The sequence below is a fragment of the Phlebotomus argentipes genome, unplaced genomic scaffold, assembly GCF_947086385.1.
Source record: "Phlebotomus argentipes unplaced genomic scaffold, Phlebotomus argentipes genome assembly scaffold_4, whole genome shotgun sequence".
In the NCBI taxonomy this organism is placed as follows: Eukaryota; Metazoa; Arthropoda; class Insecta; order Diptera; family Psychodidae; genus Phlebotomus; species Phlebotomus argentipes.
In genome coordinates this window covers 3,590,283-3,617,676 of record NW_026776174.1, presented here as the reverse complement: position 1 = coordinate 3,617,676, position 27,394 = coordinate 3,590,283, and the positions used below count along the sequence as shown (strand labels likewise).

Here is a 27,394-nt window from a genome sequence, read left to right as displayed (position 1 = left end):
TATACACACCCAAAAAGCCTTACGAGGCCCGCCAGAATGTTTTCTCATCATCCCCGGAGTTTGAATTTCCCACCTGTCGTCTCCGCCCGCTTCGGCTCTTTCCCCATGATTTCTTTGGCAGGAAGTTTTGTAGCGCACCAAAAGCGGTCCCATTTGCCGAAAATGTTGCCCCTGTTCGCCTCAAGCATTAACTTGTTTCCCCAAAAACCTTTTGAATAAAAGATCAATCGAAACGATAACGTACACAAAAGTAAATTAAAGTTTATGTGCACCGACTGGATGTGAAGGCGCAAAGAGTCTGCCTCTGATAACAACTCTTCTCCAGCACACAATAGTTTAATTTTTTCAACATCCCCCTGCCCCCCACCCCCCTCGTGCCATTCGAAAGTTCATCTCAAGACTCAACCAGAGCCTCATTCATTTCCCCAGCACAGACGCACCGGCAACAAAGCCACTATATATGTACACAAAGTATACATATAAATTTCAGTTCCCCACAAAGGGAAGATCTTTTGGTTTTCACCGCAAAACACTCCAAGATTCAAGAGTCAGGAGGAGGGAAAAAAGCCAAGGAAGTGGGCGGAAAATGAGTGGGAACTTGATTTTCTCCAATGCGAGAATATGAACGAAAATCTACCCGGGATATTTTCAACTTGGCCTCTCGCCACCGAGCTTTGGCAATTTACGATGCCATTTCTTGCGATAGAAACTCCAGGAGAATCAACTTGCACGACACAACTTACACATTATCGTCGGGTCCGTCCTTTTCATCATAAACAATAGCCAAGAGAGCTGGCAAAATCATCCACTCGAGGACCCACTTTAGAGCCAAGAGCTGGGAAATTGAATGATGCATGAGTTTTTGCAATAAACTAGTAATGGTTTTACATTAAAAATTCGAGTGGGAGGGTAACTATCTGAATTATCCACATGGGAATTATTATTAAATGAGATTACGCTTTCTGAATATTTTAAAGTATCGATTTTGTTCACATGAACAGAAATAATCGGGTTTTTGCTGAAAATTCCTCTTTGGCGACAAAATATAGTTGCATTGGATTTTCTAATCGTACCGAAAAGGGAAACACTGACAAAAAAAAATCTGCAAGCCACAAAAATGTCAATTTATCCACAGCATTGAAAATCAATAGTTCTTCACTGAAATTGTATCTATTATTAAATTCATGTTATTTGTTCATTTATAAGACACATCTCTCGGGATCTCTATCACCAGCGGAATGACTGACACCTTCCTGTGCAACTTTAAGTAGCTAAAATCGACCAGAGAGCTTGCAGAGGGTCGACGTTTTGGTAGATTCTTGTGCATTCGATTGCTCACTGTCGCGCAGTTAGTTGAGGAATCGTATGGACATCTTCTGCTCCACGTCGGTCCGCTCGAGGGCCTTGCAGAAGTCCTCGAAGTTGATGGTTCCGTGGCCCATCTGATCCGCCTCGACGATCGTCCTCTCGGCGATGGAGATGAGCTGATCCTGGCTGATGTTGTCGCCCACCATCATGTGCAGGATGCTGAGCAGCTCGTCGCGCGAGATCGAGTCATCGTCATCCAGATCGTACATCTTGAAGGCGAAGCGGAGCTTGTCCGAGCGACTGTTGAGCTTGTTGCGCTTGTCATTGGACTTCGGGGGCCTGAAGCGAGCCAGCACCGTCATGAACTGCCGGAAGTTCACCCTGTCGTCGCTGCTCTCCACGAAGAAGGCATGCACGATGCGGTCACAGAGGGGATTGATGGCGAGCTCTGGAATCCGCAGAAAGTCATCTCTGGACAGAGTGCCGCAATCTCCGCGATCCAGTGACGTGAAGCGAGAGTAGAGGCGCTCGATCTGATTCGCAGTGACTGCAAAGAGCGATAAGCACCAGGTCAGGATGCATCAGCGACTGAGGCATTATGTAAGCGCCCCCAAGTGAAGGTGTTTCCATGAACTTGTCCCTGAACCCGCAGACTCCAGAGCAAGGACGCTCCTGCTCATACTCACAGCCAGTTTCCTCCTGAATCTGCCCGATTTCCTCCTCTCTCAGCAACAGGGACGACTTATTACCCATCCTTCAAGCACTTCACGATCAAAATACTGCGGAATTCGAGAATTAAATTGCACTTTGACTTTTGTTTCACAGCGAATCGCCCAAGAATCACCCAAAGTGATTATCGTGAAGTTGGCTTTGATTCATCGAGCAGATGCGTTTTGGGACATGCGTAAAATATTGTAATTTTTTACTTTCAACCTCGCTTTCAGCTGTTTTAATATATTAAAACGATTAAAAACGTACCCTAAATGCCCCAAGACCTAGAACTAGAGCTATTCAATTCGTTCATAATATTTTCTACACACAATAATTATGTACCTATAAAAATTACACCATAATTGCACGCAAAATTGGGACATTTTGGGACAGTCGGATTGACAGTCGTGAAATTTCATTTTTTGGCTGCACTTCGCGAGCAATTAGTGAAATTCCACGAAAAGCCCTCTTTCACTGTGATTCAGGTGAAGTGAGATTGTTGGAAAATCATCTACGATGGCATCTCGAGAAGCTACGCACGCTGGAAGTTGGTACACGGATTCAGGTTTGTGGTTATAAAGTTTCACGCAAAATCAGCTGTTCTTTGTTTCGCCCGTTTGATCAATTTCCTTTCGGGGCGGAAGAGAAGTCTGTCTTTTTGTTGCCAATGCAAATATTATTGTCCGTGGAAATGGATGTTATTCGTGAAAAGGACGACGTTTTCATACAATTTGACAAATTGCAGATGCATTGGAAATCTGGAGACAGCAATTGACCCACGAATGGAAGCCTCGCCTCGAGGAACTTGAGAGAAATTGACGAAACTGATGATACAGACGATGATACAATTAATGAAGTAGAGAGAAAGGGTTGAGAAAAATTTAACACAAAGTTCACATCACATCCAGAAATGGAAGATTACGTACATTCCCATATCATGAATCATTTGAAAAAAAGTTTTACAAAAAAAGCATGAATGGCATAAATATATTTTACGTGAAAAAATTAGCGAAATTTTCATGATATTCATATCCAAGTAATTCGCATGTTTTCTCTTCCATTTAACTAAACAAGGCTTGTGAGCTGTTTTGGGTGTACAAAATTTTCAAGAGGGAGAAAGACTAAGTCTTGAAGCCTCATAATGAATTTTTCCGCAACATTTAATTTATTTCTTAATTCACTCAGACAATCAAGAGTGTCAATTTGGATTCGGTTGATCAATGATTTCTTTGCTTTCTTCCACCAGAGAGCGAACTCAACCGGCAGCTGGACAACTGGTTGGCGAACGCTGAGCTCAGCTACGGTCCTGCTCGTGCCATCATTGCTCCGTGAGTGACGGTGAAATTGGTGATTTGGGTTTGGAGAGTAATTCGGACTCTTTGCAGGCACGCCGGCTACACTTACTGCGGGGAATGTGCTGCTTATGCCTATCGGCAAGTGAGTCCGGCTGTAGTGAAGCGCGTCTTTATCCTGGGACCGTCACACTACGTTCGAATCAAGGGCTGTGCCTTAACGTCTTGCACCACCTACAAGACACCTTTCTATGATCTCATAGTGGACAGGGCTGGTGAGCACACACGATTCCTTTTGCCAAGCAGAGCGTGTATGCTTAAGAGAACAATTTCCTTTTGCAGTTAATGAGGAGCTGAGGGAGTCTCAGCAATTCCAGTGGATGGACTTGAAGACCGACGAGGATGAGCACAGCATAGAGATGCATTTACCATATGTCGCCAAAGTGATGGAAGACTTCAAGAATCAATTCACTATTGTGCCAATTCTCGTGGGATCTCTCACGCCAAACTGCGAGGCGACTTATGGTGAGATCCTGGCGCCATATCTCGCCGATCCGCAGAATCTCTTCGTGATCTCATCGGACTTCTGCCACTGGGGCCAGCGATTCCGCTACACGTACTATGAGAAGAGCTGCGGGCACATCTACAAGTCCATCGAGAAGCTGGACAAGTCGGGAATGGAGTTGATTGAGAGTCTCAATCCGGCTGCATTCACGGAGTATCTCAAGAAGTACAACAACACCATCTGCGGACGCCATCCGATCGGCGTCATGATGCAAGCGGTGCACACGCTCCAGAGCAGAGGCTACAACATGAGCTTTAAGTTCCTCAAGTACGCTCAGAGCAGCCAATGCAAGTCCATGTCCGATTCCAGCGTCAGCTACGCTTCCGGCTCTTTAATCTTCGAATAACTGAGTGGCGAGACAACCGTTTTGATCCCGCAAAACGCACTTAAACGCCATGCTCTGCATGAACCAGTTAGTTTGTAGTGGTTTTTGATACTTGCTTTATCGGATCATTTTTTTAAATGACAATTGTAGCATATACTTTAAATTGAAAATTGACAGATTTGCTATTATTAAATTCCCTTTGTTGAGTCAAAATGTGAAAAAATGTGAAGTTCAACAAACCTTTTACAAACTACCTTCATTTGGAGCAGGAGAGAACGAATAATTTTCATAATAGGTGTTAAGATTTTTAAGACTCATCATTTTCAGTATACTAAATGTATGAGAAGATAAATGCGATTTAGTAATCTTTCCAAGAAATGAATGGAAAATTTCCAAAATTCCCCAGAAAACTGCACGCAACTCTTTTAGGATATTCATTTAATATTCATTAATTATTTCTTTGAATAAAATTGAACAGAATAAGATGAGAACTTACGTGGAAATATCGTAGATTCCTTTACTCGTCACGATGAACTCTGCTGAGTCCAGAGAAATTTCCGGAGTTTGCATCACAGAAACTGTTCGCACGATGTCTCCAGTCTGCGTCGTCCTCTCCGTTCGTGCAACCTGAAGCCTGGTCACGACGAGATTCGCCCACGCGAGTCCCAGACTGGGAAAGACATTACTGTGGCCAGGAATGGAAACCACTTCGTTCACGCACAGCACAGAGAATCCGTGCTTCTCTGCCAACTGCAAGAGACTAATTGCGAAGCTCCTGATAAACTTTGCTCTGGCCGAAGTTTCCCTCTCTGATCTGAAGATTCCCATCGAGTCCACAATCACGAGGCCGATCTGGTGAGTCTTAAGGAAGTCCTGGAATTCATTCTGAATGCAGTGCAGCAGTCCGTTGATCTCGATGCGGCTCTGGATGAAGATGTTGCTCATGAACTCTCTCTTGACGTCCGGATAGCGTTCCTGGACCGCTTGGATGATGGCGAACAGACGCTCGGTGGGAAAGCGGCCTGCGGTGGTCGTGAAGTACACCACACCCTTGCCCGTTCCGCCCCGATCCGGAGGCAGTTGAGCTGTCACGGCCAGCTGCATGCAGATCTGGGATTTGCCGCTGGCGGACTCGCCAAAGAGCTCTGAAATGCCACGGCGCGGAAGTCCTCCGTTCAGCAATTGATCCAGGGCGCGACAGCCGAAGGAGATGGAACTCCACGGCGGGTGGTTTTGCTCCATGAGTTGCTTCACGGTTGGAATCTCTTGAGACTCAGGCAGAAGATTGCTCTGGGATTGAGAAGATCCAGCCGAGATGTTTTCTTCCAGCATCAGAAATGATGGACAAACGAACTACAGAAGAAAATAGAATTTATTTGTAAGATTAAAGAGAATTTACTGAGGAACTACACTTACAGATTTGTACAGGAATTAGCTCGTTTCTTTGCGGAAAATTCAGAGGATCACAAATAGAGCGATTGACACAATTCACAGCTATTGTCAGTAGTAAAATTTTAATACTCAAAGCAATTCTGATCACCGATTCCTCATTATGAAAAATGAATGATTTTATGCCTCTGATATGTAAATTCCTCTAAATATTTTGCTAAGATAAGGGAGAATTGGAAACATGAAACCTTTCCAAATTTTTTGTATTATAATCTCTACATCAAAATAACTACGCGTAATTAAACGGCGCTTGCAGCGTGAAAGTGCGGTTCCGGAATGCAGTGCCTTTTCTCTGCTTTTGATATGAATTTAAGCAGATTTTCAAGAAGCATTCTCCCAATAGGTGAGTAAAATCTTCAGCAGAAGTCCATAAGTATCTCCTGATCGACTGTCCTTTGAATTCCAGGGAAATGGAGCTCGGAAAAGGCTCGCTTTCTTTCGACGTCAGCTGTGAATCAGCAGAAAGTGAAGACGGCTGTCTTGATGCTGAACATGGGCGGTCCCCAGAATACCCAGCAGGTTCACGACTACTTGCTGGGCATCATGACGGACAGGGACATGATTCAGTTGCCGGTGCAGAGCAAATTGGGGCCCTGGATCGCTCAGCGCCGCACGGAGGAAGTGCAGAAGAAGTACCAGGAAATCGGCGGAGGATCGCCAATCCTCAAGTGGACCAACCGCCAAGGCGAGCTGATGTGCAGCCAACTGGACAAAGTGTCCCCCGAGACTGCGCCCCATCGGCACTACGTCGCCTTCCGGTACGTGACGCCGACGACGGCTGAAGCTGTGGCCCAAATCGAGGCTGATCGTCCTGAGAGAGTCGTGGTCTTCTCGCAATACCCTCAGTACAGCTGCGCCACGTCGGGCTCTAGCTTCAACGCCCTCTTCGACCACTTCCGGAAGAGAACTGCGCCCGCCGGCATCTCCTGGAGCGTCATCGATCGCTGGCCAACTCATCCGCTCCTGGCGAAAACCTTCGCCGAGCGAATCCGCGAGGAGCTAGCCAAGTTCCCGCCAGAGAGACAACGGGACGTGATCCTGATGTTCTCAGCTCATTCCCTGCCCCTAAAGGCGGTCAACCGTGGGGACTCCTATCCCTCCGAAGTGGGAGCAACTGTCCAGGCAGTCATGCAGGAGCTCAACCACTGCAATCCTCATGTGCTCGTGTGGCAGTCAAAAGTAGGCCCCCTGCCCTGGCTGGAGCCCTTCACCGACGCCGCCCTGAAGGCTTACTCGCGCCAGGGCAAGAAGAACTTCATTCTCATTCCCATCGCCTTCGTGAATGAGCACATCGAGACTCTTCACGAGCTCGACATCGAATATTGCCATGAGCTGGCGCAGGAGCTGAAGATTGAACGCGTCGGCCGAGCGGCAGCGCCCAATGATCATCCGATCTTTATCGATGCCCTCACGGACATCGTGGCGCAGCATCTGAAGAAAGGCCCCAAGATCACCCCCAAATTCCTCTCCCGCTGCCCGCACTGCGTCAACTCCAGGTGCTCCGAGAGCAAGAACTGGTACAAGACGCTCTGTGCATAATCCCGCTCGCAATTATATTATGTATTTATGTGATAAAGCATATCTATGGTTTTGGTAGTACAATTTTGGATCGTTTTATTTTTTGGGTTTCAAATCTAGTGCGATATTTGTCCGCTTGGGGCGGTGCTGTCAAGATTTTGGAGGCAAAATTCAAGATGAATGCTGGCGAGCTTATAGGAGTTGAGATTTTAGCTAATATAAACTTGGGAACAGCATCAAGCATGTGCCAAACTGTTCCAGATAGATTTAAAATCTGATAATACAAATATTTGATGCGAAAAAATGAGTAAATCAATTGCTATCAAATGTATCAAGCGCGTAAAAAAACATACGCTCATCGCCCTGTAATAAAACATTACCTGTGACAGCCGCATTGATTTTCACGCATTTTCATCGGTCTCGGAAAAGTTCTTCCTTCCATTTCTGCTGCTTTTACCCAGGAAAATCTCACAAAAATGACGACATACACTGCATTGCGAGCCCTTCTGACACCTCGTGAGTACATTTTCTCGGGGAATTTCCATGGAACAGCGCCCCTTTTGAGGTTATCGCTGTTGACAAGACTTTCTCCGCAGATTTATCCACATTTCTTACATAATTTCACATAATTCCGGGAAACAAAGGGCGGAAGCGTTGGAAGATTACCTGAGAGATGAGATAGTGCAGCTTGGGTTGATGTTTTGGGGTTTGGTTTCTTTGTTTTGCAGTCTTCCGGGATGCCGCCCGGAAGGGCTGGATTGCGGGATCAACACAGCGCTTCTCCGGACTGATCTCCTGCCAGACAAGAGGCTACGCCGAGAAGAAGGTGTTCCAGCGAGTGAAGCCCCACTGCAATGTGGGCACAATTGGGCACGTGGATCACGGAAAAACCACCCTCACAGCGGCGATCACGCGCGTTCTGGCCGACCGGGATCTGGCGGAGTCCAGGAAATACACGGACATTGACAATGCCCCCGAGGAGAAGGCGCGCGGCATCACGATAAATGTGGCGCATATCGAATACCAGACCGAAAACAGACACTACGGACACACTGATTGCCCTGGACACGCGGATTACATCAAGAATATGATCACCGGCACGGCGCAGATGGACGGCGCGATTCTCGTGGTGGCGGCCACGGACGGAGTCATGCCGCAGACGCGTGAGCATCTGCTGCTGGCCAAGCAGATCGGCATAAACTACATCGTGGTGTTCATCAACAAGGTGGACGCGGCTGACGAGGAGATGGTGGAGCTGGTGGAGATGGAGATCCGCGAGCTGATGTCAGAGATGGGCTTCGACGGCGACAACGTGCCCGTGGTGAAGGGCAGCGCCCTGGCGGCGCTCGAGGGCCGCGATGACAAGATCGGTGCCGAAGCTGTGATGCAGCTGCTCGGGGAAGTCGATAAATACGTCCCAACGCCAGAGCGAGACCTCGACAAGCCCTTCCTGCTGCCCGTGGAGAGCGTGTACAGCATCCCAGGACGCGGAACTGTGGTCACGGGTCGGCTGGAGCGCGGCATCGTGAAGAAGGGCGCGGAGTGCGAGTTCGTGGGCTACAACAAGTCGTTCAAGAGCACAGTGACGGGCGTGGAGATGTTCCATCAGATCCTGGAGGAGGCGCACGCCGGCGACCAGCTGGGCGCCCTGGTGCGCGGCATAAAGCGTGACGAGATCAAGCGCGGCATGGTGATGGCGAAGCCGGGCACGGTCAAGGGCTACGACCACTTCGAGAGCCAGGTGTACATTCTGAACAAGGAGGAGGGCGGCCGCCAGAAGCCCTTCACCAACTTCATCCAGCTGCAGATGTTCTCCCGCACGTGGGACTGCGCCGCCCAGGTGTCGCTCGTCGACAAGGACATGGTGATGCCCGGCGAGGACGCCAAGCTGATTATGCGCCTCCTCAGGCCGATGGTGCTGGAGCAGGGACAGAGATTCACGCTGCGCGACGGCTCGCTCACGCTCGGCACGGGCGTCGTGACCAAAGTCCTGCAAACGCTCAACGCCGACGAGCGTATAGCGCTGACGGAGGGCAAGAAGGCGCGCCAGAAGCGCGAACAGGCAGTGGAGAAGAAGTAGAGAAGCGTCGCGCGAGATGCGCTTAGAAAGTAGGCATTTTGTCAAATATTTCACGGAAATGTATTTGTTAAGATGAAATAAAAGAGCCAATAAAGAATACAATTTCAACTTGATCCGTCAACACACTCAACATAATCGCTGATCAGTCCAAGATTCCACCGTGGGAAAATCAAGAGAAAATTTGCTTCAACTAAATCAATCTAGAGTAGAAATCCATCTCTTTCGCAAGTACAAGTAATCAATTAAATCAACGTTTATATAAAGTCTACTTAATGACCCGGAAATAAACCAAAAAGTGTTCCATTGTCGCGCTCGCGTCCACTTTGCCGAATTCTTATGAGAGTCTCTCCTTCTCTAGTCCATTATTTATTCAATGTCATCCCCTAGCGTTTGAGTAGCTGTATAATTTCTCTCAAGAGAGAGGACGAAGATCTCTCAGTGGCGTCGCGACGAATGGGGTAGTGTGTTTGCGTGTGCTTTTACAGGTCTTCATCGTCCTCCGGCAGAGCTGTGGCCTGCGCCTCCTGGAGATCCTTCTCGATTTGAATCTGCCAAGCCTTGTCCATCTTCACCTCGGGCGGCAGAAGGGCTGGCATCGCCACGAACTCGAGATTCGGATCGCCCACGAGCTTGCGGGCGAGCCACAGGAAGGGCTTCTCGAAGTTGTAGTTCGACTTGGCCGAAATGTCGTAGTACTGCAGGTGGAAGGAGAGAAGAAGAGACATTGTGATTTCATTGTTATTGATTGTTGTGCAGAGTTGAGACGTCGTCTTAGAAAAGTTTATATTTTTGTACCATAAATATTACATTTCGCTAAATTTGCACAATTCAACGCGGATTGTATGATAAAATAACTCCCACACAAGAACGCTACAATGTCACTGGACAATTAATTAAATATCATTGATTTATCCTAATTTTGGAAGAATATTAAATTTAGCCAAATGACAAATTACGCCTAATTGGATGTGGAACAGAAAAGGGGTGAAATTAATTCAATTCAATATGTTAGCGTTTGATGGATAAGGACACAGATGAAAAGTAGCTCACAAAATGCTTAATTAAATTGAAGAAAATTCTTTGTAGGATTTCAGACTTGCAAAATCAAAATTTCCCATTATTTTGCATATATAGAGATTCGTGTGTGACCTTGTGTGACGCAAGAGCGTCAAATCAAAAGACAACTTCTGGATCTTTCCCAGTAGAGTGTTGAATCACACAATTTGGCAGTGCAAGTTTCACTAGTTGGCCGCCCCTGGGACACTCTCTCTCTGTTCGTCATGCGTTTAACGCTACTGCAGAGGGATGCGACTCACCTGGAGGTTCTTCTTCCTGTGGAAGACGATGCTCTTGGCTTTCACTTTGCGGTCCTTGATGTCCACTTTGTTGCCGCATAACACGATGGGGATGTTTTCGCAGACGCGCACCAAGTCCCGATGCCAGTTTGGAACGTTCTTGTACGTGACGCGGGAAGTCACATCAAACATTATGATGGCGCACTGGCCCTGGATGTAGTAGCCGTCGCGCAAGCCGCCGAACTTCTCCTGGCCGGCCGTGTCCCACACGTTGAAGCGAATGGCACCGCGGTTTGTGTGAAAGACGAGCGGATGCACCTCCACGCCGAGCGTGGCGACATATCGCTTCTCGAACTCCCCCGTCATGTGCCGCTTCACGAAGGTGGTCTTCCCGGTGCCGCCGTCGCCCACCAGGACGCACTTGAAAGTGGGCATATCTGCGTCAGACGACATGATGCTCTTCTAATCTATTCCTCTGGTCCGTCGAGTGGAATCTGCGGAAGAGCCAAACGAAAACCACTGAGTCACGAAGATGCTCTCGTGAAATGCCCATTTCCCGCCCAGAAAACCCCGTCACACGCACGAGACTACACACCAGAGCACACCAACAGTCTCAACTATTGCTTTCGGGTGGAAAATTGAGGGAAAGTAGTGAAAATGCAGAGATATTTGCGTTTGAAGCAGCCACTAAAGCACGGCCAGCAATTCTAGCGCCAACTGCGACTGTCACTTGGGCGTCCATGACTCAAACACCTTGGCATGCATCACGAATCAGCCCACCACGCATTTTTCCACAGCCAATCTCCGCATTTTCACGCTCTCTCTGCCCAGGCGGACGCCCTGGGGAGCCGCACAGCCCACCGGCGGCAAGTGATGCTCGGGAAATTTACCTGAATATCGATGAAAAGTGAATTGTGAAACGAGGACCGGAAAATAAGGGCTGCACGTCAAAAGTCTGCAACAGGAAACTGTGGTGCCAGCGGCGAAACGTCACCGTAACGTCTCAGATATATTACAGGGAGGAAGGTAATTTTTTCCCAGCGTATATAAAGCGGAAAAAGCACAAAATAACATGGTAAATATGTACTGAAATCTTGCCAAATAATTAATTGTGCAGAATTATCCAAACACTCTCATCGTGTTGCACATATGAAAAGCCGGAGAAGAATATTTTGCTTGAGTTGGGAAGGCGTAGAAAAATCATTTGGTACGCGTAAACCACGCCACCCTTCGGACGTCATAGCGCTGCAGTGGTGCCAACTGGTGTGGCGAAAAAGATACGGATTCGAGAGAAGTTGTCATACGCAAGCGCTGTGCTTGTTGCAGAAGAAAATAAAATATCGATTTTTATGGAGTAGTTGTGTGTGGTATTAAATTTTTCTCACTTGTGCAAAATAGCAGGGTGTTGTGAGAAGACCGTGAGATAGTGCATCTGTTTGGCACTGACCACCAAACCGTCAAATTCCACCATCAAATGGATATCTAGTAAAGTTTGCCCTGCCCCAAAACAACTTCCACAAAAAATCTTCTCCGTTTTACACGAGCCCATCGTCGCCAAGAGTGTTGGTGTGGTGTTGAGCCAGTTTTCCTGTTCCGTGCAGAGGCAATCTTGCAGTGAAATCACGCCAGAAAGCATCCTCGACAGTGAATCATGACGAAGGATAGATTAGCAGCACTTGTCGCGGTACGTATTCTCAGCTTTCGCTGGCGCAAAAGCCCGCACAGCTTTTTCTGGCGGCCTCCGTCAGCCGGAAATGGGAGCACGACTCACCTCCAGCATTCGCGTCCCTCCACGGCGCCCCCCGCGGCCTCGGGCGCTGCCAAAATGTGGGCGGCCGAGGGCGTCTTCCGGGTGTCTCCGGACGGCGGGCAGTTCACGCCGCTGAGTCACTCGCTGGAGGCTCAGCGGCGGATTTTCTAGCCATTGCCCCACTCGAGCCCCACCCGTTCGCACTCGACTTTCGGCCACCCACACGCAAATCACACCCGCAATTCACGACTTAATTGTCCCGCTCGTCTAGACTCCGCGTCTCCCGCGCGAGTCGCAGTCCTCCCCCGGCGCGCCCCCTCGCCCTCCACCCACCGCCACCCTCGCCGCCCACCCATGTGGCCAACAATGCGGGGCAGATTTCAATGGGAAATCTCGTGGATGACCATCAATCAAAGTTCTGGACCATTTCCCAACCTTTCTGACCTCCAACCCTTCCGCCTCGCAACCAATTCACTCTCCGCCCGCCCCGTTCGGGCCTCCCTGCACGGCACCCTGGGGGCCTTCGCCCGCAATGTTTGCTCCGTCCATTCACTGCTTCTTCCCTTGCAAGTGTGCTCTAGTTTTGCGACGTTTTTCACACCCAGAAACACAACATTCGACACTAAAAGTTGCCTAATGTCGCTTTTTTATCGTTAACTGCTAAATAGGGTCGATAAGTTAATAAAGGGCAAAATATGCGTATTTTACGTTTTCCGAAACATTAAATAGAGCTAAATGTGAATAGCGCTCCAAGAATTGTAAAATTCTTGATGATACATGGTTTCTTGGGGGATTGATTTCCAGATATTTCTGCATTTTACGAAAAATGTAGTTTATGTAAAATTGTTTAATAATATTCGCAGACATTGTCAGTAAAATTCTGTCAAGAAATGTTGAGAAGCTTGAGATTTTTTTTCCTATTAGACATTTTTTAATCTTCTAATTCAACACTGAGCAATTTCTTTAGCAAATCTGCTTTTTTTTAAAGAAACTCTGAATCGATATTTTTCCTTGACGTCAAATGATTTTCTAAAAATATTATCAGAATAAAAATGCAATTTGAACATTATCAAAAGGAATTTACGTTTACAATCTGAGAAAACTACTTTTCTGTGGATTAAAATAACAATATCTAAACTTCGAGAACGAACATGTACCTATTTTAAGCGCAAAGAGATGTTATTATACAACTTCTTTGAATTACTCTTCACTTAGTGTATTAAAATGCAATGTTTGAATTGAAGTTTCTTATTTTCTTAGAAGGAGTTAAATTAAACAAGAAATTTGATGTGAAACATTGCAGAATTGTCTATTTTTCATCAATTCCAACCATCTGAATCACACCTGTTTAATAGTTGAGTCACAAATTTCGCTTATCTGTGCATGTTAGATACTAAAGAGATAAAACGAAAAATCGTCAATGTGCGAATTTATTTTTAAATCCCCTGCTGACATACGGTAAATCATTTATTGTTATGACGGCTGATTTGGATTAGAATACAACTTGTACAAAATTAATTGATCAAAGGTGGAAATTTTGACTTTGTGAATTTGATAGAGAAGCTAATTTTCCTATTTTTGTGGAGATGCGAAAAAGGCGAAATTGGTAAATTTCTCGGTTTTCTTCCAGTGGGAAAGCACAAAAGCGCTTCCGCTAAAACATGATTGTTCACTTAAATAAGTTAGGTGTTTTCGGTTGTACGGGAAAATGTTGCAGTTTTCCCTCTTTGAATTTTCCACCGCGACACAAAGTTTTTTTTTTGTTCGTTATGATGTGCCTCAATTCCAGTGATTTCCTCAACTACCGCGAGAGTTTGTAGATTTAACAGTGAGATATTGAGGCACAGTGGGAAGCCCTGGGTGCCTTTTTTCCGCCTCAAACAATAGGAATGCCGAGTGTGATTCAGCCAACGAGAGCGAGAGGGTCACCGCATTTAATTTGAAAATGTACAATATACCGCATAGTCGATGGATTGCGAGTTGATGTGCTGCTGTGTGTGGGTGGATGAGGCGCATTTTTTGTCCAGCATAAATTGTGTGAATTTTTATCAGTTGCAGCGGATCTCATGGGATATTGTGTTGAAATTTAATGGGAATCTGTTGCGCTTCTTTGCACACCCCGAGAATGTGTAGGTCAGGGAGCATAGAGCAGCAGGTTTGCCAAACTGACAAGTGCAACTTGCAGCGAGGACACACATATATGCAACAAATGACCCTGCAAAGGCAACCCTTCGCGTTCATTTATCTTCATCTCCTTCAGATTTTCTGATTGCTGAATATCTCTCACTCGATTCTCGTGCGAAAGTGGTGGTCAAGTAAAAGTAGCTTCTCAGATGGCAATGACGTAGTCACGATCGAGAAATGGATTGAGTCATAACTTGTTAAAGTGAATCTTTCCAAATTGTTCAAAGACTTTCTCGACCTTTCAACAGGTTCTTGTATTATTTTGTGAAACTTCTTATTATGTGGACATTCTTAATGATAACTTGATATTCACGAGTAAAGTGTATTAAAAAGCTTTAACACATTTCACGCCCCGGAATTAATACATTTTCCGTAAAATTTTCCTATCAGAATACTCAAGGGTTGTTTCATCTCTTTGCTCTGTGTGTTTCCACGTCCCTGTTGGATTGCTGTTGGACTTTAATTGCTGTGACAGAGAGAGAGAGTGAGAGGACTTTGACACTGCGGGTTTTTTGTGGGTGACAATTTTTCCAACATCCACTCCGTAATCTTCGCCGACATTCGATTCAATTCATCCGTGATAATTGGCTTTTGTTGGAAGAGGTGTGAGTGTGAGAAAAAAAGAGAATAATACTGCCAAATAACCCCGTGACTCACATTTGGTGATAAATTATATCGCAAACCTCATACTCTTCACACTTCAAGGCCGATATGAGCGACGCAAACTCGAGAGCGCGCATCATTGAGGGCAAGTCATGACACATTTGGAGGGATATATCTCTCCTCGTCTCACTCGTACGTGCTCACCCTCGAAATTCGGTGATCCCTGTTCTTCCGGCCGTGGCCAAGGGTGGCTGGCATTGGGTGGGTGTAAAACTGAAATTCTGTGGTGTGCTAAGGGAAAAATTTTCATGTCAATTCGTGGAAATTTTGCAGGGAGAGTGTGTCGCGCAGCATATATACAAATTTTTCAATGAATGAACGATAAAAGTGCACTGACCCTGGGCAAAGGGAATTTTTCTTTCGCACTGAAGCTATCAATGTATTCCCACAACTGAAATATTCCCATAAAGCGTTCATAAAAGACAAATAAAAGTAGTAAAGTTTGACGTGCAGTGGATGAAGAGAGAGAGGGAGAGAGAGAGAGATGTAATGGAATGAAGAGGGAATTCATTGAGAAGTTCACTGTGTAGAGGAGAAGCACTTTCGCGTCTTGTGATTGAGTGAGTCAGCGTGTTGATTTTGCCCCATTTGAGGTGTTTAATTGAAAATTACATTTTTCATTTTTCATTTGTGATGCAATGGCCCGGCATTTCCCGCATTTGAACATTTTATTTATAATGTATTGTCTGACAACAGTGGATAATTAAACACACCCGTACTTTCTGCGCTATCAATTCGAAGTGGTTTCCACTTTAGAAAATTGTTCATTCTCTTTTTTTTTCAAAACTCTAGAATACCTTAAAATGCAATTCAATACTTTTTTTCCCCTTTTTGAAATTTGAGGAAGGAAAATATTACAACAAAACTTTAGAATAGTAGTTTAAGTTTTGATTTTGCTGAAATACAAAACTGCGAACGTGAGTTCAGGAACACATATTTCATGTAGTATCAGAGAAAAGTTTTGAATTTCACGAGAAGGTATTTTGTAAGAAAGATAAATTTTGTATTTGATTAAAGTTTTGAATTGAAGTTTTGATCAAATTCGTAATCAATTTTAATTATATGCCACTTTACTAATTATTTATTTGATCATTTATACGAGGCAAATCGTATCTTAAGGGTTGTCTTAAAGTATACTATCAAGTTCTGTTTTTATGAGACTCTTCTGCACTACATATGTAAAATGCATTCCGGTTAATGATCTTCGTCGCAATTTTAATGTTTCAACTTGTGAGCAAACTGGATGTTTGTGTTAAAATGAATTTCATATACAAGTTTGGACAATTTTGATGGTAAAAGCAAATATTTAACATATGTAAACTGTATCGGAAATTACATCGGAAACTTTTCATTGGACACTACATGCGAATTGAGGTCAACTAAAATGTTTGCAATTGTTCCAAATTTTCCAACATGTTTGAATTATTTCAATGTAACTTTCTTGATTAAGCGAATTAGGAAGTTTTGACAGTTTTGTCTACCATATATATATATATATGTGTGTATAGAATCCATAAATCCATTCTGTTTTATTTTAACTGAAGGTACAATGGGATAGTATTGAATTTTAATTAAATAGACACACGACGAGAGGGATTTTTATTGACACTAAAAAATTTGTTCTCTCAATACTTCGTGTGATTTTGCTGATAGAATTTTACATTGAGTTTGAATTTTATTGACTTTATATTGGCTGTATGAAATATGTTTTACCCTTCGCATGATGTGTGATAAAAGTTGATGAAAAAATTGTGGTTGAAATTAAGTGGGACAAACCGTGATCCAATTTGCAATTTGACATTTTGAAATCATCTTTATCATCATGTGCGTTCTGCTCTGGATGTTTCTTTCACGTTGAATAATTTTAATACTGGAAGATTCTACAGAAAGTTTAAAATTGTTTCTGCCAGAAGGTGTTTAGCAAAGATTTGGGTGGAAAAATGGAATAATTTAATTTCAACAAAGATGCTCCAAGTATTTTTTTCTTCTTCATCTAACTTGTTGCTCTGTGCATCTTGAGAAGGATCTCATTCGGAATAAAGTTTAATTCACCTTTCACTTTGTTATCACTGTTGTGTGGAGATTAAATGAACTTTTTTGGTTGACGGCAAAGCGTATTTCGGGAAATTCCGTGTGTGCTGTTTTCGGTGGTTGTAGATATGTGAATAATAGGAGATGTCAACCTTAATTAGAATTTAGCTAGTTGATCAATTTATGCGAAAATTTGCATGCAGAGAGAACTTTGGGTGACTGAATTTATATATGAGAATCTCTCATAAATTCACTTCTTGGCATATTTGTTGAGAACTGCGAGAATGAAATTATCATTGAAACATGTGAAATGCAAATGACAGACCTTACGCATAGAGAGTGTTTTCATTTGATAAGTAATTACACAATTATCGAGTGTGGAATTTCGGGTTGAATGCTTTATTTATTTTTCTGCCTCCACTGAAGAGTGTAATTGTATGACATTCAATGAAAATTGTCTGGGTGAACAGCGTAAGATTACAATGTGATAATTTCTCATAAGCGCCTCATGGTTATTCACAGTTCTTCTCACTCCGCCACTCACAATGGCCTGTGATGTGAGTTAAAGTGTTTAGTAACTGGTAAATTGGTGAATGACATAAATTTGAATCACACTGATATGGAGTTTGTTTCGTCTATATTGGGATATGATTATGTACGGGGAAGCCTTTGGCGTGAAATGTAATTCAATTGATGAGGGGCGAGAGAGTGAGGGAGGAAGAGAGCGAGGAATTTGACATGGAATAATCAATATATTGATAACTAAATGCAACCTCTCTTGTCTCTTCTTTTATTTATAGGCCCAGAGCGACGATGATGACGTCGGGCCGGACGATGTTGCTGTTAATGTGGAGGGAAGGGATGGCTTCATGGATGACTTCTTCAATGAAGTCGAAGAGATACGGGAGATGATAGACAAGATCCAGACAAATGTGGAGGAAGTGAAGAAAAAACACAGTGCAATTCTATCAGCGCCTCAATCTGATGAGAGTGAGTTGCTATAAATTAGCCCATTTATGGGGGGTGGCACGAATGTCTTAATTGATTTCCAATACTCTTTCCACTTTTCGCAGAGACAAAGCAGGAGTTGGAAGACCTTATGGCCGACATAAAGAAAACTGCCAATAGAGTCCGTACTAAGCTAAAGGTGGGGTTGAATTTGGTGTAATTTAATTAATAATATTTGGAATGCGATACTAATTCTTTGGGGTCAATTTGTTTGACCATCTGCAGGGCATTGAACAGAACATCGAACAAGAGGAACAGGCTAACAAGTCCAGTGCTGACCTACGAATACGCAAGACACAGCACTCGACCCTCTCGCGAAAGTTTGTTGAGGTGATGACGGAGTACAACCGGACTCAGACGGACTACAGAGAAAGGTGCAAAGGGAGAATACAGAGACAGTTAGAAATTAGTGAGTGACATGAGTCAAAATATCACAAAGTGCATGTCAATTTAACACTATTTTTTCCTCACTTCGCCTTGCAGCGGGTAGAACTACAACCAATGAGGAGTTGGAAGAGATGTTAGAGCAAGGGAATCCAGCGGTATTCACTCAAGGAGTAAGTGGGAATTTAATTTAATTTCTCACCATGACTGCATTTGACATTTATAAATGAATAATGTCATCTTCTCTTTTTCATCCTTCCTGTCTCACGCCATATATAGATTATTATGGAAACGCAACAAGCCAAACAGACTCTGGCAGATATTGAAGCTCGACATGCAGATATTATTAAGTTAGAGAATTCAATCAGAGAACTTCATGATATGTTCATGGATATGGCAATGCTAGTCGAGAGCCAGGTGCGTATGATTTGCCAAGATTTCCGCATCTCAATTATTATCCATTTTCGCTGACTCCAATGTAATATACTGGGAGACCTGTTGTTGCGACCATTTAACTTTCCAGATAAACTTTTCAAGGCTGATAATGAGGTAGAGATAAGAGAACCCAAAAATTCCTCCATTGAATACCAGAATGGAGAGTGCCATAAAAGTATAACTGAATTATACTTTGCCGAAAATAGAAAGAGAGGAAAAAATAGAGGCAATCGAAGAAGAGAATTTCTCTAATTCTATTCTTACATAACCGTTCGGCTTTTATCCTCTAATTTGGCCTCATGGATTTTGCCACCTGATGACAATGATGCCTAATCAGAAATTGCCACTGAAAGTGTTTAATTATCCTTTTAGATATTTTATGAAATTTCAGTAATAATATATTGTGTTATATTTAACACAGGAGAAATAATTGATAGTGTTTCATGAGTTCTCAGTAACATTATTATTAAATTTCCTATTCATGTGGATTCATCTGATTTGAACTCTATGCAGGTGGAAAATGAATTTTTCCTGCTGTATTCATCATTTAAATTTTCTCCTGATGTTAACTATTGTAATTCGATTAGACTTCTAGGAAAATCATTCATTCTACAAACATTCTATGTTTAGATTGTATATCAAAAGCATGATGTCGCTTAATTTAGTTATGAAACAAGAAAACCTATTTTCACCATTCCCAAAGGGGAAACACAGTCTATTGAGGCGGAAGAGCTTCTCAATATTTTGTATCTCTGCAAATTAAATGTGTGAATGAAGACCGGGATCTGCAAATTAGACATGAAAGCGAAGGTTTGATTTCCCATAAACTTATGGTTACACTTTCGAGCGTGTCTGTGTTCAATGCAATTGAATATTGATTGGATCAAGGGAAGTGTCTGGAATAGATTTAAGCTGTTAAATGGTCTCAAAAGCACAGGGTGTCAGCATTTAACACCACCACCATCACCACCATTTGCACTTCTCTTACTAATCAATTGTGTTATTTGGTGAAATTTCTTGATAATCCATTGGAATACAGGGCGAGATGATTGATCGTATAGAATATCACGTGGAACATGCCATGGACTATGTCCAAACGGCAACACAAGATACGAAAAAAGCACTGAAATATCAAAGCAAAGCCCGTCGGGTGAGTTTATTGAATCTGGATAAAACTAATGTGTTGTTTTCTTTTTTTTTCTTTTATCCAATCCATTCCTTCCCCCCGCAAAAAAATGTGTCACACATTTTTGCAATCATTCCTTTTCTTTCCCTTCACTAATTTGTGTTTTTTGCGTTCTATTCCCTCACTTATTATATGTCTTCTCTCAACTTTCCTCGATCATTGATGATTTTTTTAACGTTAATTGAATGTTGTTTTCCCATTTAATCTCGTCTGCATGATTTTATGAACTTTCTTATGCTGTCCGCTTTACATGTCAAATACTTTTTGCTATCAATTACGGGGTGTTTTGATAAAAACAACAACTTGAACAATTTTCTCTCTACTGGAAAATTCTTTCCCTTACAATTATATATATAAAAAAAAAAATGTCGATAACTTTCACTTTACTGACTTTTCTGCAACACGTAAAATGTTCCAAACTAAAACCGCAAACTTTTGCGACCACACTTCTTTTTTTGATAAACACACAACACACTTTCTGTTCCTCTTCTATCAACGAATGAAAATCCCTCCAAGGTATCTGCGTATCTTGCGGCCGGATGAATTATAAATGAAAAACCAGGGTGATCTCGTGGATAACATTGAGCATCATGTTGAACAGAGTGGAAGTCACGTGGAGAAGGCTCACGGGGAGCTGGTACAGGCCAGAGAGTATCAGTCGAAAGCCAGAAAGGTACATCTCAAGAGATTTGTGACAATAATGATGACAGTAACACATAATTTCCCCGGCTGGACGTTCCACTTTCTCACTAACTTTGCCGAGCACATGCCAGTGAATAGAGAGAGAGAGCGATATGGTGAAGGAGAGATTGATATTAGAGAATTGACAAATACTAATTGACTGAATCTTGCAATGTTGACACAAGAGGGAAAAAATTTGAAAGAAGATACAATGAAATCAATATGTTCTCTATATTCACCTCTCTTTCAGCAAATCCTTTCTAAAGTGGTTCCTTTGGAAAGATTTGAGAAAATGGAACACCCTTTCTGATCACTTTCCTGTGGGCAACCACACAATGACTAATATATTTCGCTTCATGACACTATCTAAATAGCTTAATATCACGGAATAAAAGAGGGTCTTTGGCTAAAATACCATGAATATTTATGTGACTATGTATAGTTGTTGTTTTTATAATCTCATCCTCTGTCTCTTTTTTCTATATAAATGAAAGGCAATAAAAAAATATCTGGCAAAGGAGCAATAATTGGCATCGAGAGCAAGCTTTTGTTGAGTGCATGGGATATGGCAAAAAAAAATTCTTAATTCCACTAACATTTAGCAATTTTTGAAAAACAATATTTTCTTTTCCATTTTTACTTGCAGAAAATGATCTATATAATAATTTGCATTGCAGTAACACTAGTGATTCTTGCTGTTGTCTTAGCTATTTACTTTTCAACAATTGTTCCTTCCTAAATCAATGGACTTTTAAGTTGGAATGCACGCACACCCACTAATGATTATGTTTGTCGTAATACTGGCTGTACCTTTTTGGATATCAACATATGATTTTATTTTGTTTATTTTTTCTCTTTATTGCAGAAAAAGATTTACATAATGATTTGCCTGCTAATTACCTTAGTGATTATAGCAATTATTTTAGCAATACTGCTATAGAAATCCACGGAATAAATTTATGAAATATCAATTTGTATAATGACCATTGGAGAAAATCAACACAGAGGAACATATATAAAAAGAAATGATCATTTCAAGAAAATATAAATGGATATTTAATGTGGAAATTTTTCATTTTCTTCGCTGCCGTTTTACTTCAGTTATTTTTTCCTCGTGAAAGAATTATCAATTTCATAATTATGCAGGACTTTTTTTTCTTAAATTTCTTTTACAATCGTTTCGATAGTTAGTTGATTTTCAGTTTTGTAGAGTGCGTACATTGTTTTCACACGAGAAAAGCTTTTAAGGTTTTCTAATGGATTGTTAATGCAATCATAAAAAATACAAGAGAAGTAATTCAATTCAATTTTGTTTGTAAGAGTGCTCTTTTACAAGAACATTCTCGAGGTGTGAATCGTGTGAAAAGAATGTAAGAATGAGAATTATTCTTGAAGATAAATACTTTGGCAAAACTTTTTATGCAAAATAAGCACAGAGCTTCACAATTTTAATAAGGATTCTTGCTAGTTTTGAAATGAATTAAGTGCATTTCTCAAAAAAAAGCTTGTTGCACTTTTGATCCAGTTGAGAAGGCGTTTTCATTAGCGATTTGACAAATTTCTAGAGTGTGATTTATCACGCTTGCAAATGTAATTTGTACCTCACGTAGATGTTGAAGAGAAGAATTGTTTAGCTGATAAAGGTATATTGAGCATATAGGATAAATATACTAATACCATGCACTTTATGCACCCCTCCTGCAGAAGAAGATCATGATTCTGCTATGTCTCACTGTCCTGGGTATTATTGTGGCCGCCTACGTCAGTAGCTACTTTATGTAAAGAACATGAGAGTATAAGAAAAGAAAGTTATCCACAAAGTAAACATTTAAAACTTGTGAAGTCAGCAAAAAAATGCTACCACCTCTCACCATCAAAGAATCATCACAATTATCACCACTGAACCATGAACAGCAAAAGAAAGCAAAAAAAAGAGCAACTAACAATGTAGCAGATGAGAAAAAAAGCATATTATAGAAGTGTCCAAAAAATAGAAAGCTATCAATAACTGTTGTGTGGATTTTATGATTTTCCTGTGTTCTGTTACTCACTGACACCACCAAATAATTAATCACATAAATTTTGAAGAGAGATACAATGTATACCGATTTATTTTGTAAACTTGTGCGTTGTTTTCAACGTGATGTGTATAATTTTTGCTGTCTCTTTGCGTTGCCACCCCCTCAGTTTTGATGTTTTCGAGCAATGATATTTGAGAGCACTGAGAAATATTACAAGTAATCCTTTATTGGAAACCTGGAAAGAGTGAAATGTGGCGTCTTATATGCTGTTGATAATAATACAGACGTGGCAAGGTGACATGAGTCGAGTTGAGAGTGTAAATTTTTCACAAATATCATCAATCTTTCCTCTCAGGTACATTAGATATTTGTACAACCAGAATTTTTCATTCCCTTGGTTTCCGTAGACTTTTTGTACAACACTTTTTGTCCCTTCTGTTTTTTTTTTCTTTTTGAATCACCATCGCAAAGAGTATATATTTGTATATTGTGAAAATTTGTGAGCCAAAATTGCTGTGCATTCTATATACTGAAACTCTTGTGTTATTCAATTCGACAGAAGAAGATCATTATTTTGGTCTGTTTGAGCATCCTTTTGATTATCATTGCCGCAACGATAGCCGGATATTTTGGCTTTTGAATTCGCCATCACATTGAGATCACAATTGGATATCTTCGTGTTGAAAGAGTTAAAAAAATAAAAACCACATTCGACAAAAAGAGACAAAAGAAAGAAATACTTTGTTTTCAATCATTGGGCCATTGCTCACTGTTTTGAGGAGTGAAGTGATATGTTTTTCGGTTTGTTTTTTGGAAAATTGAAGGGAAAAGAGGATGTAGTATGTTATAAATTTTAATGATATTCCATTCGTTTACTCATTTGTAGCTAATTTACACATTAACACGCAAAATGTGTGATGTGAAGATGACGGCTGTAGAAGATGTGTTTGTCATTTCAAGAGCATGGCAAAAGGAGGAGTTTTATGCTCTTTGATTAATTTGAAAATTCCCGTTTTTGGAAGGAGAAGAAGAACGAAATGGAAGAAAGAGAAAAATGAATTTTAGTTGATTGTAGTGATTTTTTGATTATTAGAGATGAGACAACAAAAAAAAGAGAGATGAAAAGAAATTGAAACAGAGAGAAGATGCGTTTTAGCAATAATATGATATATATTTAATGAGAAAAAAGTAATACCTAAATGATAAAATTATATAAACGACGTTACACTATTTGTAATTTCGGAAAATTGAGCGAAATTGTCTTTGTTTCTTTTTGAGAAAAAAAGAGAGTGAAATTATAAAAAGTGTAATTCCTTTTTTCTGCCATTTCATTGAATATGCAATTACATGGATGTCTTTCGCTCACAGAATTATTGAGAGAGAAGAAAAAAAAATGGGAAAAATTATACCATAACGCATCAAAGAAAATTAGTTATATAGGATTCAATTTTCTGGAACTATAAGATAGGGAAGCAGTTCAAGAAGATGTGTGATAACATTTATCTTCAATTTATATTTAAATAAATGAAAAGAAGTATATATAAATTAGATGATAGAACATTATTTATTACAATATTTAATAAATTTTACATTTTGAGGACATAATATTGAGGAGTTCATGTTTATTGTAACAGCAGACAAAACAGAAAAAAATGATGTAAATTTCATGGTATGGATAGCAAACGACGTGAAAAAGAAGCGAAGTGTAGTGAATTTTTATTAGTTGAAATTCCTTTGCAGTCATGTGTAATCTTAGTTGTTCTTAAACTACAAACAATACAGACACTTCTTGTACTGAAACTATTGAGTTTCTGGGACACTAAATATGTTGGGAGAGGAAGAGAAATGCTACAAAATCGAGAAAAATTCTAACAGTGCGGAAAATCGATAATCATAGAGCAAATATGAATAAAGAGGAAAGTTTCATAATATTTTTTTTACACACATTTCTTGTATCTCTTTCGTTACGACAGTAATCAATGTTGAATGATTTAAAAAGAGAGAATGGAGTTACGATGTTTCATCACGACATTAGATACATGATATATGTAGATTAAATTCTAGTCACAGTGAAACAGAGTATAGAAACATACTGAAAACATAGTTTTATTTTAAATATTGAGACAGAAATACAAATCGCACCTTACAAAGGCAGTTGACACACGATTAATTTTTTCTAATTCTACTTAGCGCGAAAGAATATATCAAATAAATAGCATATTTCTTCGAGCTATCAATAAAAGTAGATGGTCAAATGAAAGATTGTGGGAAATATTTCAAAAGTTAGCTCGTCGAAATGAGACACTATTTTGAAGTCATTTGCATTTTCCTTGGTTTTTATTATTGCGGAATTACCGAAAAATTCTTCTACATATGGTTTTACCAAAATATGTGATTTTAAGTAGAAAATTTGGAGAATTTCATGAATAAATTCATCAGCAGAATTTGGACATGGTTTCCGGCTATGACAATTATTTCTTAAAGTTGGAATGTTAGGAAAAATTTGAGATCAGTGCTTAAGGTTTGTTTAAAACAAATGTAATCTTAAATAAAGACAGTGTTTACTAATGTAGAGTAATCAAAAACAGTCCATAAACACATATTAAATGCCACTGAATAAATCAAAATGAATGAAAATCTGTCCAAATATAGCCTGCCTCCAAGGTGATGCATAAAATTACTTATTTTGGTAAACCTAGTGTTAAAACAGGAATGATCTCCTTTCCTTTGGGTATTCGCAGGAGCATTTCACTTTAGCACACTCAAGCGGGTTTAGGGTGAAAACTCCAAAACTCAACATAAGACCATATAAACTGTTTTCTAAAATACTATAGAGATTTTGAACAGTTGCCTAATTTTATCAATAACTACGGATATATTAATTTCTCAAGGTACTGTATAGAGCAAGGTAAATGAAACCATATCATATTTTAAAGAAAACTAAATATTAAAGAAACACAACGGACAGCAATATGTATAAAATACATAAAGGCCCTTTTCGGTATATCGATGAATCAATAGCAAGAAAGAGAGAGAGAACCAACTTCTGAATAATATTTCGTCCTAAAATGGTTATTAATGTGTCATGTTGCGCTAATTTGCATTATTACGATAATTTAGAATTAAGTTCAAATTACTTGTTGTACTGAGGAATGACACGAAAAAAATAATGATTCGATTAATTGTTTATGTTGCTCTTTATTTCTCACGATTTACAATGAGTTTTGTTTTGAAAAAATTTGCAGAATTGAAGATGAAAATTTTCATAATTATAGAAATTTATACAGAATAGACAAGAAATTGAAAGTTAAACATTTAGAAGTGGGGAAAAAAAAGAAAGTGAGTAGAAGAATCTGTTGATGACTTTCTTACAAAAAAAAGAGACACCAAATTTATTGTAAAGTGTATAAAAAAAAACAATTAGCCAGTGTTAAGTTGTGCGTTTAGTTTGTATTTCGTTCTGCAATTTTTGTCTTCCCCTAAAAAACGATGCTAATTGATTATAATTGTGAAGTTAATGTAAAATTTGTTCTTCAGTAGGTGAAAATGGACAATTTTTGTATAATAGTTAATAACTTATGTGTTCATATTTAGAGTCCAAGCAAAACCATTTATAAATAATTCCATGACTCATTATTTTGCATATTTTTTTTTGTCCTTTTCAATGTCTCGCGTAACTGTAAAAGTTTTTTTCCTTCGAGCAATTGTGATTAATCTCTAAAACTAAATGTAAAATTCAGAACTTATCGGACAAGCAAAATGCCATGAAACTCGTATAAGATTATGATTTATTCTCTAACATTTGTCAACGTCATATTTATTTGGACAATTGGACGTCAAACAACTTCCAATTTATCTTTCACAAGTCCATAAATAATATAATACAATCAAACCTAATGCGATTTTTCGTTTGTTTCTCTAAATTACATTTCTAAATTAAGAGAATGTATAATATTTTTCATAAATATCCCATTAATTTTTTTCACTTTCGACAATTTTTTTTTCTCAAAACATATTAAGAAAAACCAGTATAAATAATTTCTGAATTTTTTCGTTGCAATAATTTTGTGTACAATTTGAAAAACAATATTCAACCTAGATGAAATGTAGTGTAATATAAACAACTAGTGAAAAATTTTTAAGCTTTCAAGATGATAAAATTATAAAAAAAAAATTTAAGAAAAATATTATATTGAATTGAAGACAGAACATTACAATTTAATAGGATATTAAAATTACTTAATAAAGTGAGAATAGGATCACAAGAAGAGCCCATCGTTAAATAATGTAATTTGAAGCTATATTGTGAGATAAAAAAAATCAGAAATATACAGAAAAAGCATTTAATCTTCAAGTATATAAAAAGCTTCATATTAAAAAAAATGAGAAAAATACAAAAATAAAATGATTTATTATTGTCGGTTCTTATCGTTCAAATACTTGCACATGGTTATTAAAAAAGGAATATATAAATATATACATAAATATATATAATCTGATGAAATTGT

The 27,394-nt window shown here is 40.4% G+C and overlaps 7 protein-coding genes across 13 annotated transcripts; 4 read left to right on the top strand and 3 right to left on the bottom strand.

Annotated features, from left to right (window-relative positions):
• Positions 1-1,151: 1,151 nt before the first annotated feature.
• LOC132258005 (calcineurin B homologous protein 1-like) lies at positions 1,152-2,166 on the bottom strand. Its single transcript, XM_059755097.1, has 2 exons — positions 1,995-2,166; positions 1,152-1,855 (listed from the first exon to the last, which is right to left on the bottom strand). Exons 1-2 carry the CDS (start codon positions 2,059-2,061, stop codon positions 1,350-1,352), a joined length of 573 nt encoding a protein of 190 aa, XP_059611080.1. The 5' UTR covers positions 2,062-2,166; the 3' UTR covers positions 1,152-1,349.
• A 6-nt stretch (positions 2,167-2,172) lies between these two features.
• LOC132258001 (protein MEMO1) lies at positions 2,173-4,222 on the top strand. Of its 2 annotated transcripts, XM_059755092.1 has the most exons (5): positions 2,173-2,222; positions 2,484-2,584; positions 3,266-3,347; positions 3,405-3,586; positions 3,654-4,222. In XM_059755092.1, the coding sequence occupies exons 2-5, from the start codon at positions 2,536-2,538 to the stop codon at positions 4,220-4,222; spliced, it is 882 nt and encodes a 293-aa protein (XP_059611075.1). In that variant the 5' UTR covers positions 2,173-2,222; positions 2,484-2,535. The 2 variants fall into 2 exon arrangements, with proteins under 2 accessions (XP_059611075.1, XP_059611074.1); XM_059755091.1 differs by lacking the exon at positions 2,173-2,222 and having other exon boundaries at positions 2,404-2,584.
• A 471-nt stretch (positions 4,223-4,693) lies between these two features.
• Positions 4,694-5,732, bottom strand: LOC132258003 (DNA repair protein XRCC3). Its single transcript, XM_059755093.1, has 2 exons — positions 5,618-5,732; positions 4,694-5,554 (listed from the first exon to the last, which is right to left on the bottom strand). Exon 2 carries the CDS (start codon positions 5,531-5,533, stop codon positions 4,694-4,696), a length of 840 nt encoding a protein of 279 aa, XP_059611076.1. The 5' UTR covers positions 5,534-5,554; positions 5,618-5,732.
• Positions 5,733-5,864: 132 nt separating this feature from the next.
• On the top strand, positions 5,865-7,414 carry LOC132257998 (ferrochelatase, mitochondrial). Its single transcript, XM_059755086.1, has 2 exons — positions 5,865-5,993; positions 6,057-7,414. The coding sequence occupies exons 1-2, from the start codon at positions 5,927-5,929 to the stop codon at positions 7,187-7,189; spliced, it is 1,200 nt and encodes a 399-aa protein (XP_059611069.1). The 5' UTR covers positions 5,865-5,926; the 3' UTR covers positions 7,190-7,414.
• Positions 7,415-7,533: 119 nt separating this feature from the next.
• LOC132257997 (elongation factor Tu) lies at positions 7,534-9,350 on the top strand. Its single transcript, XM_059755084.1, has 2 exons — positions 7,534-7,684; positions 7,897-9,350. Exons 1-2 carry the CDS (start codon positions 7,645-7,647, stop codon positions 9,246-9,248), a joined length of 1,392 nt encoding a protein of 463 aa, XP_059611067.1. The 5' UTR covers positions 7,534-7,644; the 3' UTR covers positions 9,249-9,350.
• LOC132258004 (GTP-binding nuclear protein Ran) lies at positions 9,285-11,554 on the bottom strand. 2 transcript variants are annotated; one of them, XM_059755094.1, is made up of 3 exons: positions 11,434-11,554; positions 10,565-11,037; positions 9,285-9,943 (listed from the first exon to the last, which is right to left on the bottom strand). In XM_059755094.1, exons 2-3 carry the CDS (start codon positions 10,994-10,996, stop codon positions 9,728-9,730), a joined length of 648 nt encoding a protein of 215 aa, XP_059611077.1. In that variant the 5' UTR covers positions 10,997-11,037; positions 11,434-11,554; the 3' UTR covers positions 9,285-9,727. The 2 variants fall into 2 exon arrangements, with proteins under 2 accessions (XP_059611077.1, XP_059611078.1); XM_059755095.1 differs by lacking the exon at positions 11,434-11,554 and adding an exon at positions 11,139-11,258.
• A 230-nt stretch (positions 11,555-11,784) lies between these two features.
• Positions 11,785-23,973, top strand: LOC132258000 (syntaxin-1A). 5 transcript variants are annotated; one of them, XR_009468262.1, is made up of 9 exons: positions 11,785-12,227; positions 17,972-18,161; positions 18,245-18,318; positions 18,405-18,588; positions 18,663-18,736; positions 18,843-18,980; positions 20,747-20,857; positions 21,512-21,659; positions 21,731-21,808. XR_009468262.1 is itself a non-coding variant. In XM_059755089.1 (8 exons), the coding sequence occupies exons 1-8, from the start codon at positions 12,195-12,197 to the stop codon at positions 21,803-21,805; spliced, it is 879 nt and encodes a 292-aa protein (XP_059611072.1). In that variant the 5' UTR covers positions 11,806-12,194; the 3' UTR covers positions 21,806-23,973. The 5 variants fall into 5 exon arrangements, 3 of the variants coding, with proteins under 3 accessions (XP_059611072.1, XP_059611071.1, XP_059611073.1); XR_009468261.1 differs by lacking the exon at positions 20,747-20,857 and adding an exon at positions 20,038-20,148 and having other exon boundaries at positions 11,804-12,227; positions 21,731-21,802; XM_059755089.1 differs by lacking the exon at positions 21,512-21,659 and having other exon boundaries at positions 11,806-12,227; positions 21,731-23,973.
• The last annotated feature ends 3,421 nt before the right edge of the window (positions 23,974-27,394 follow it).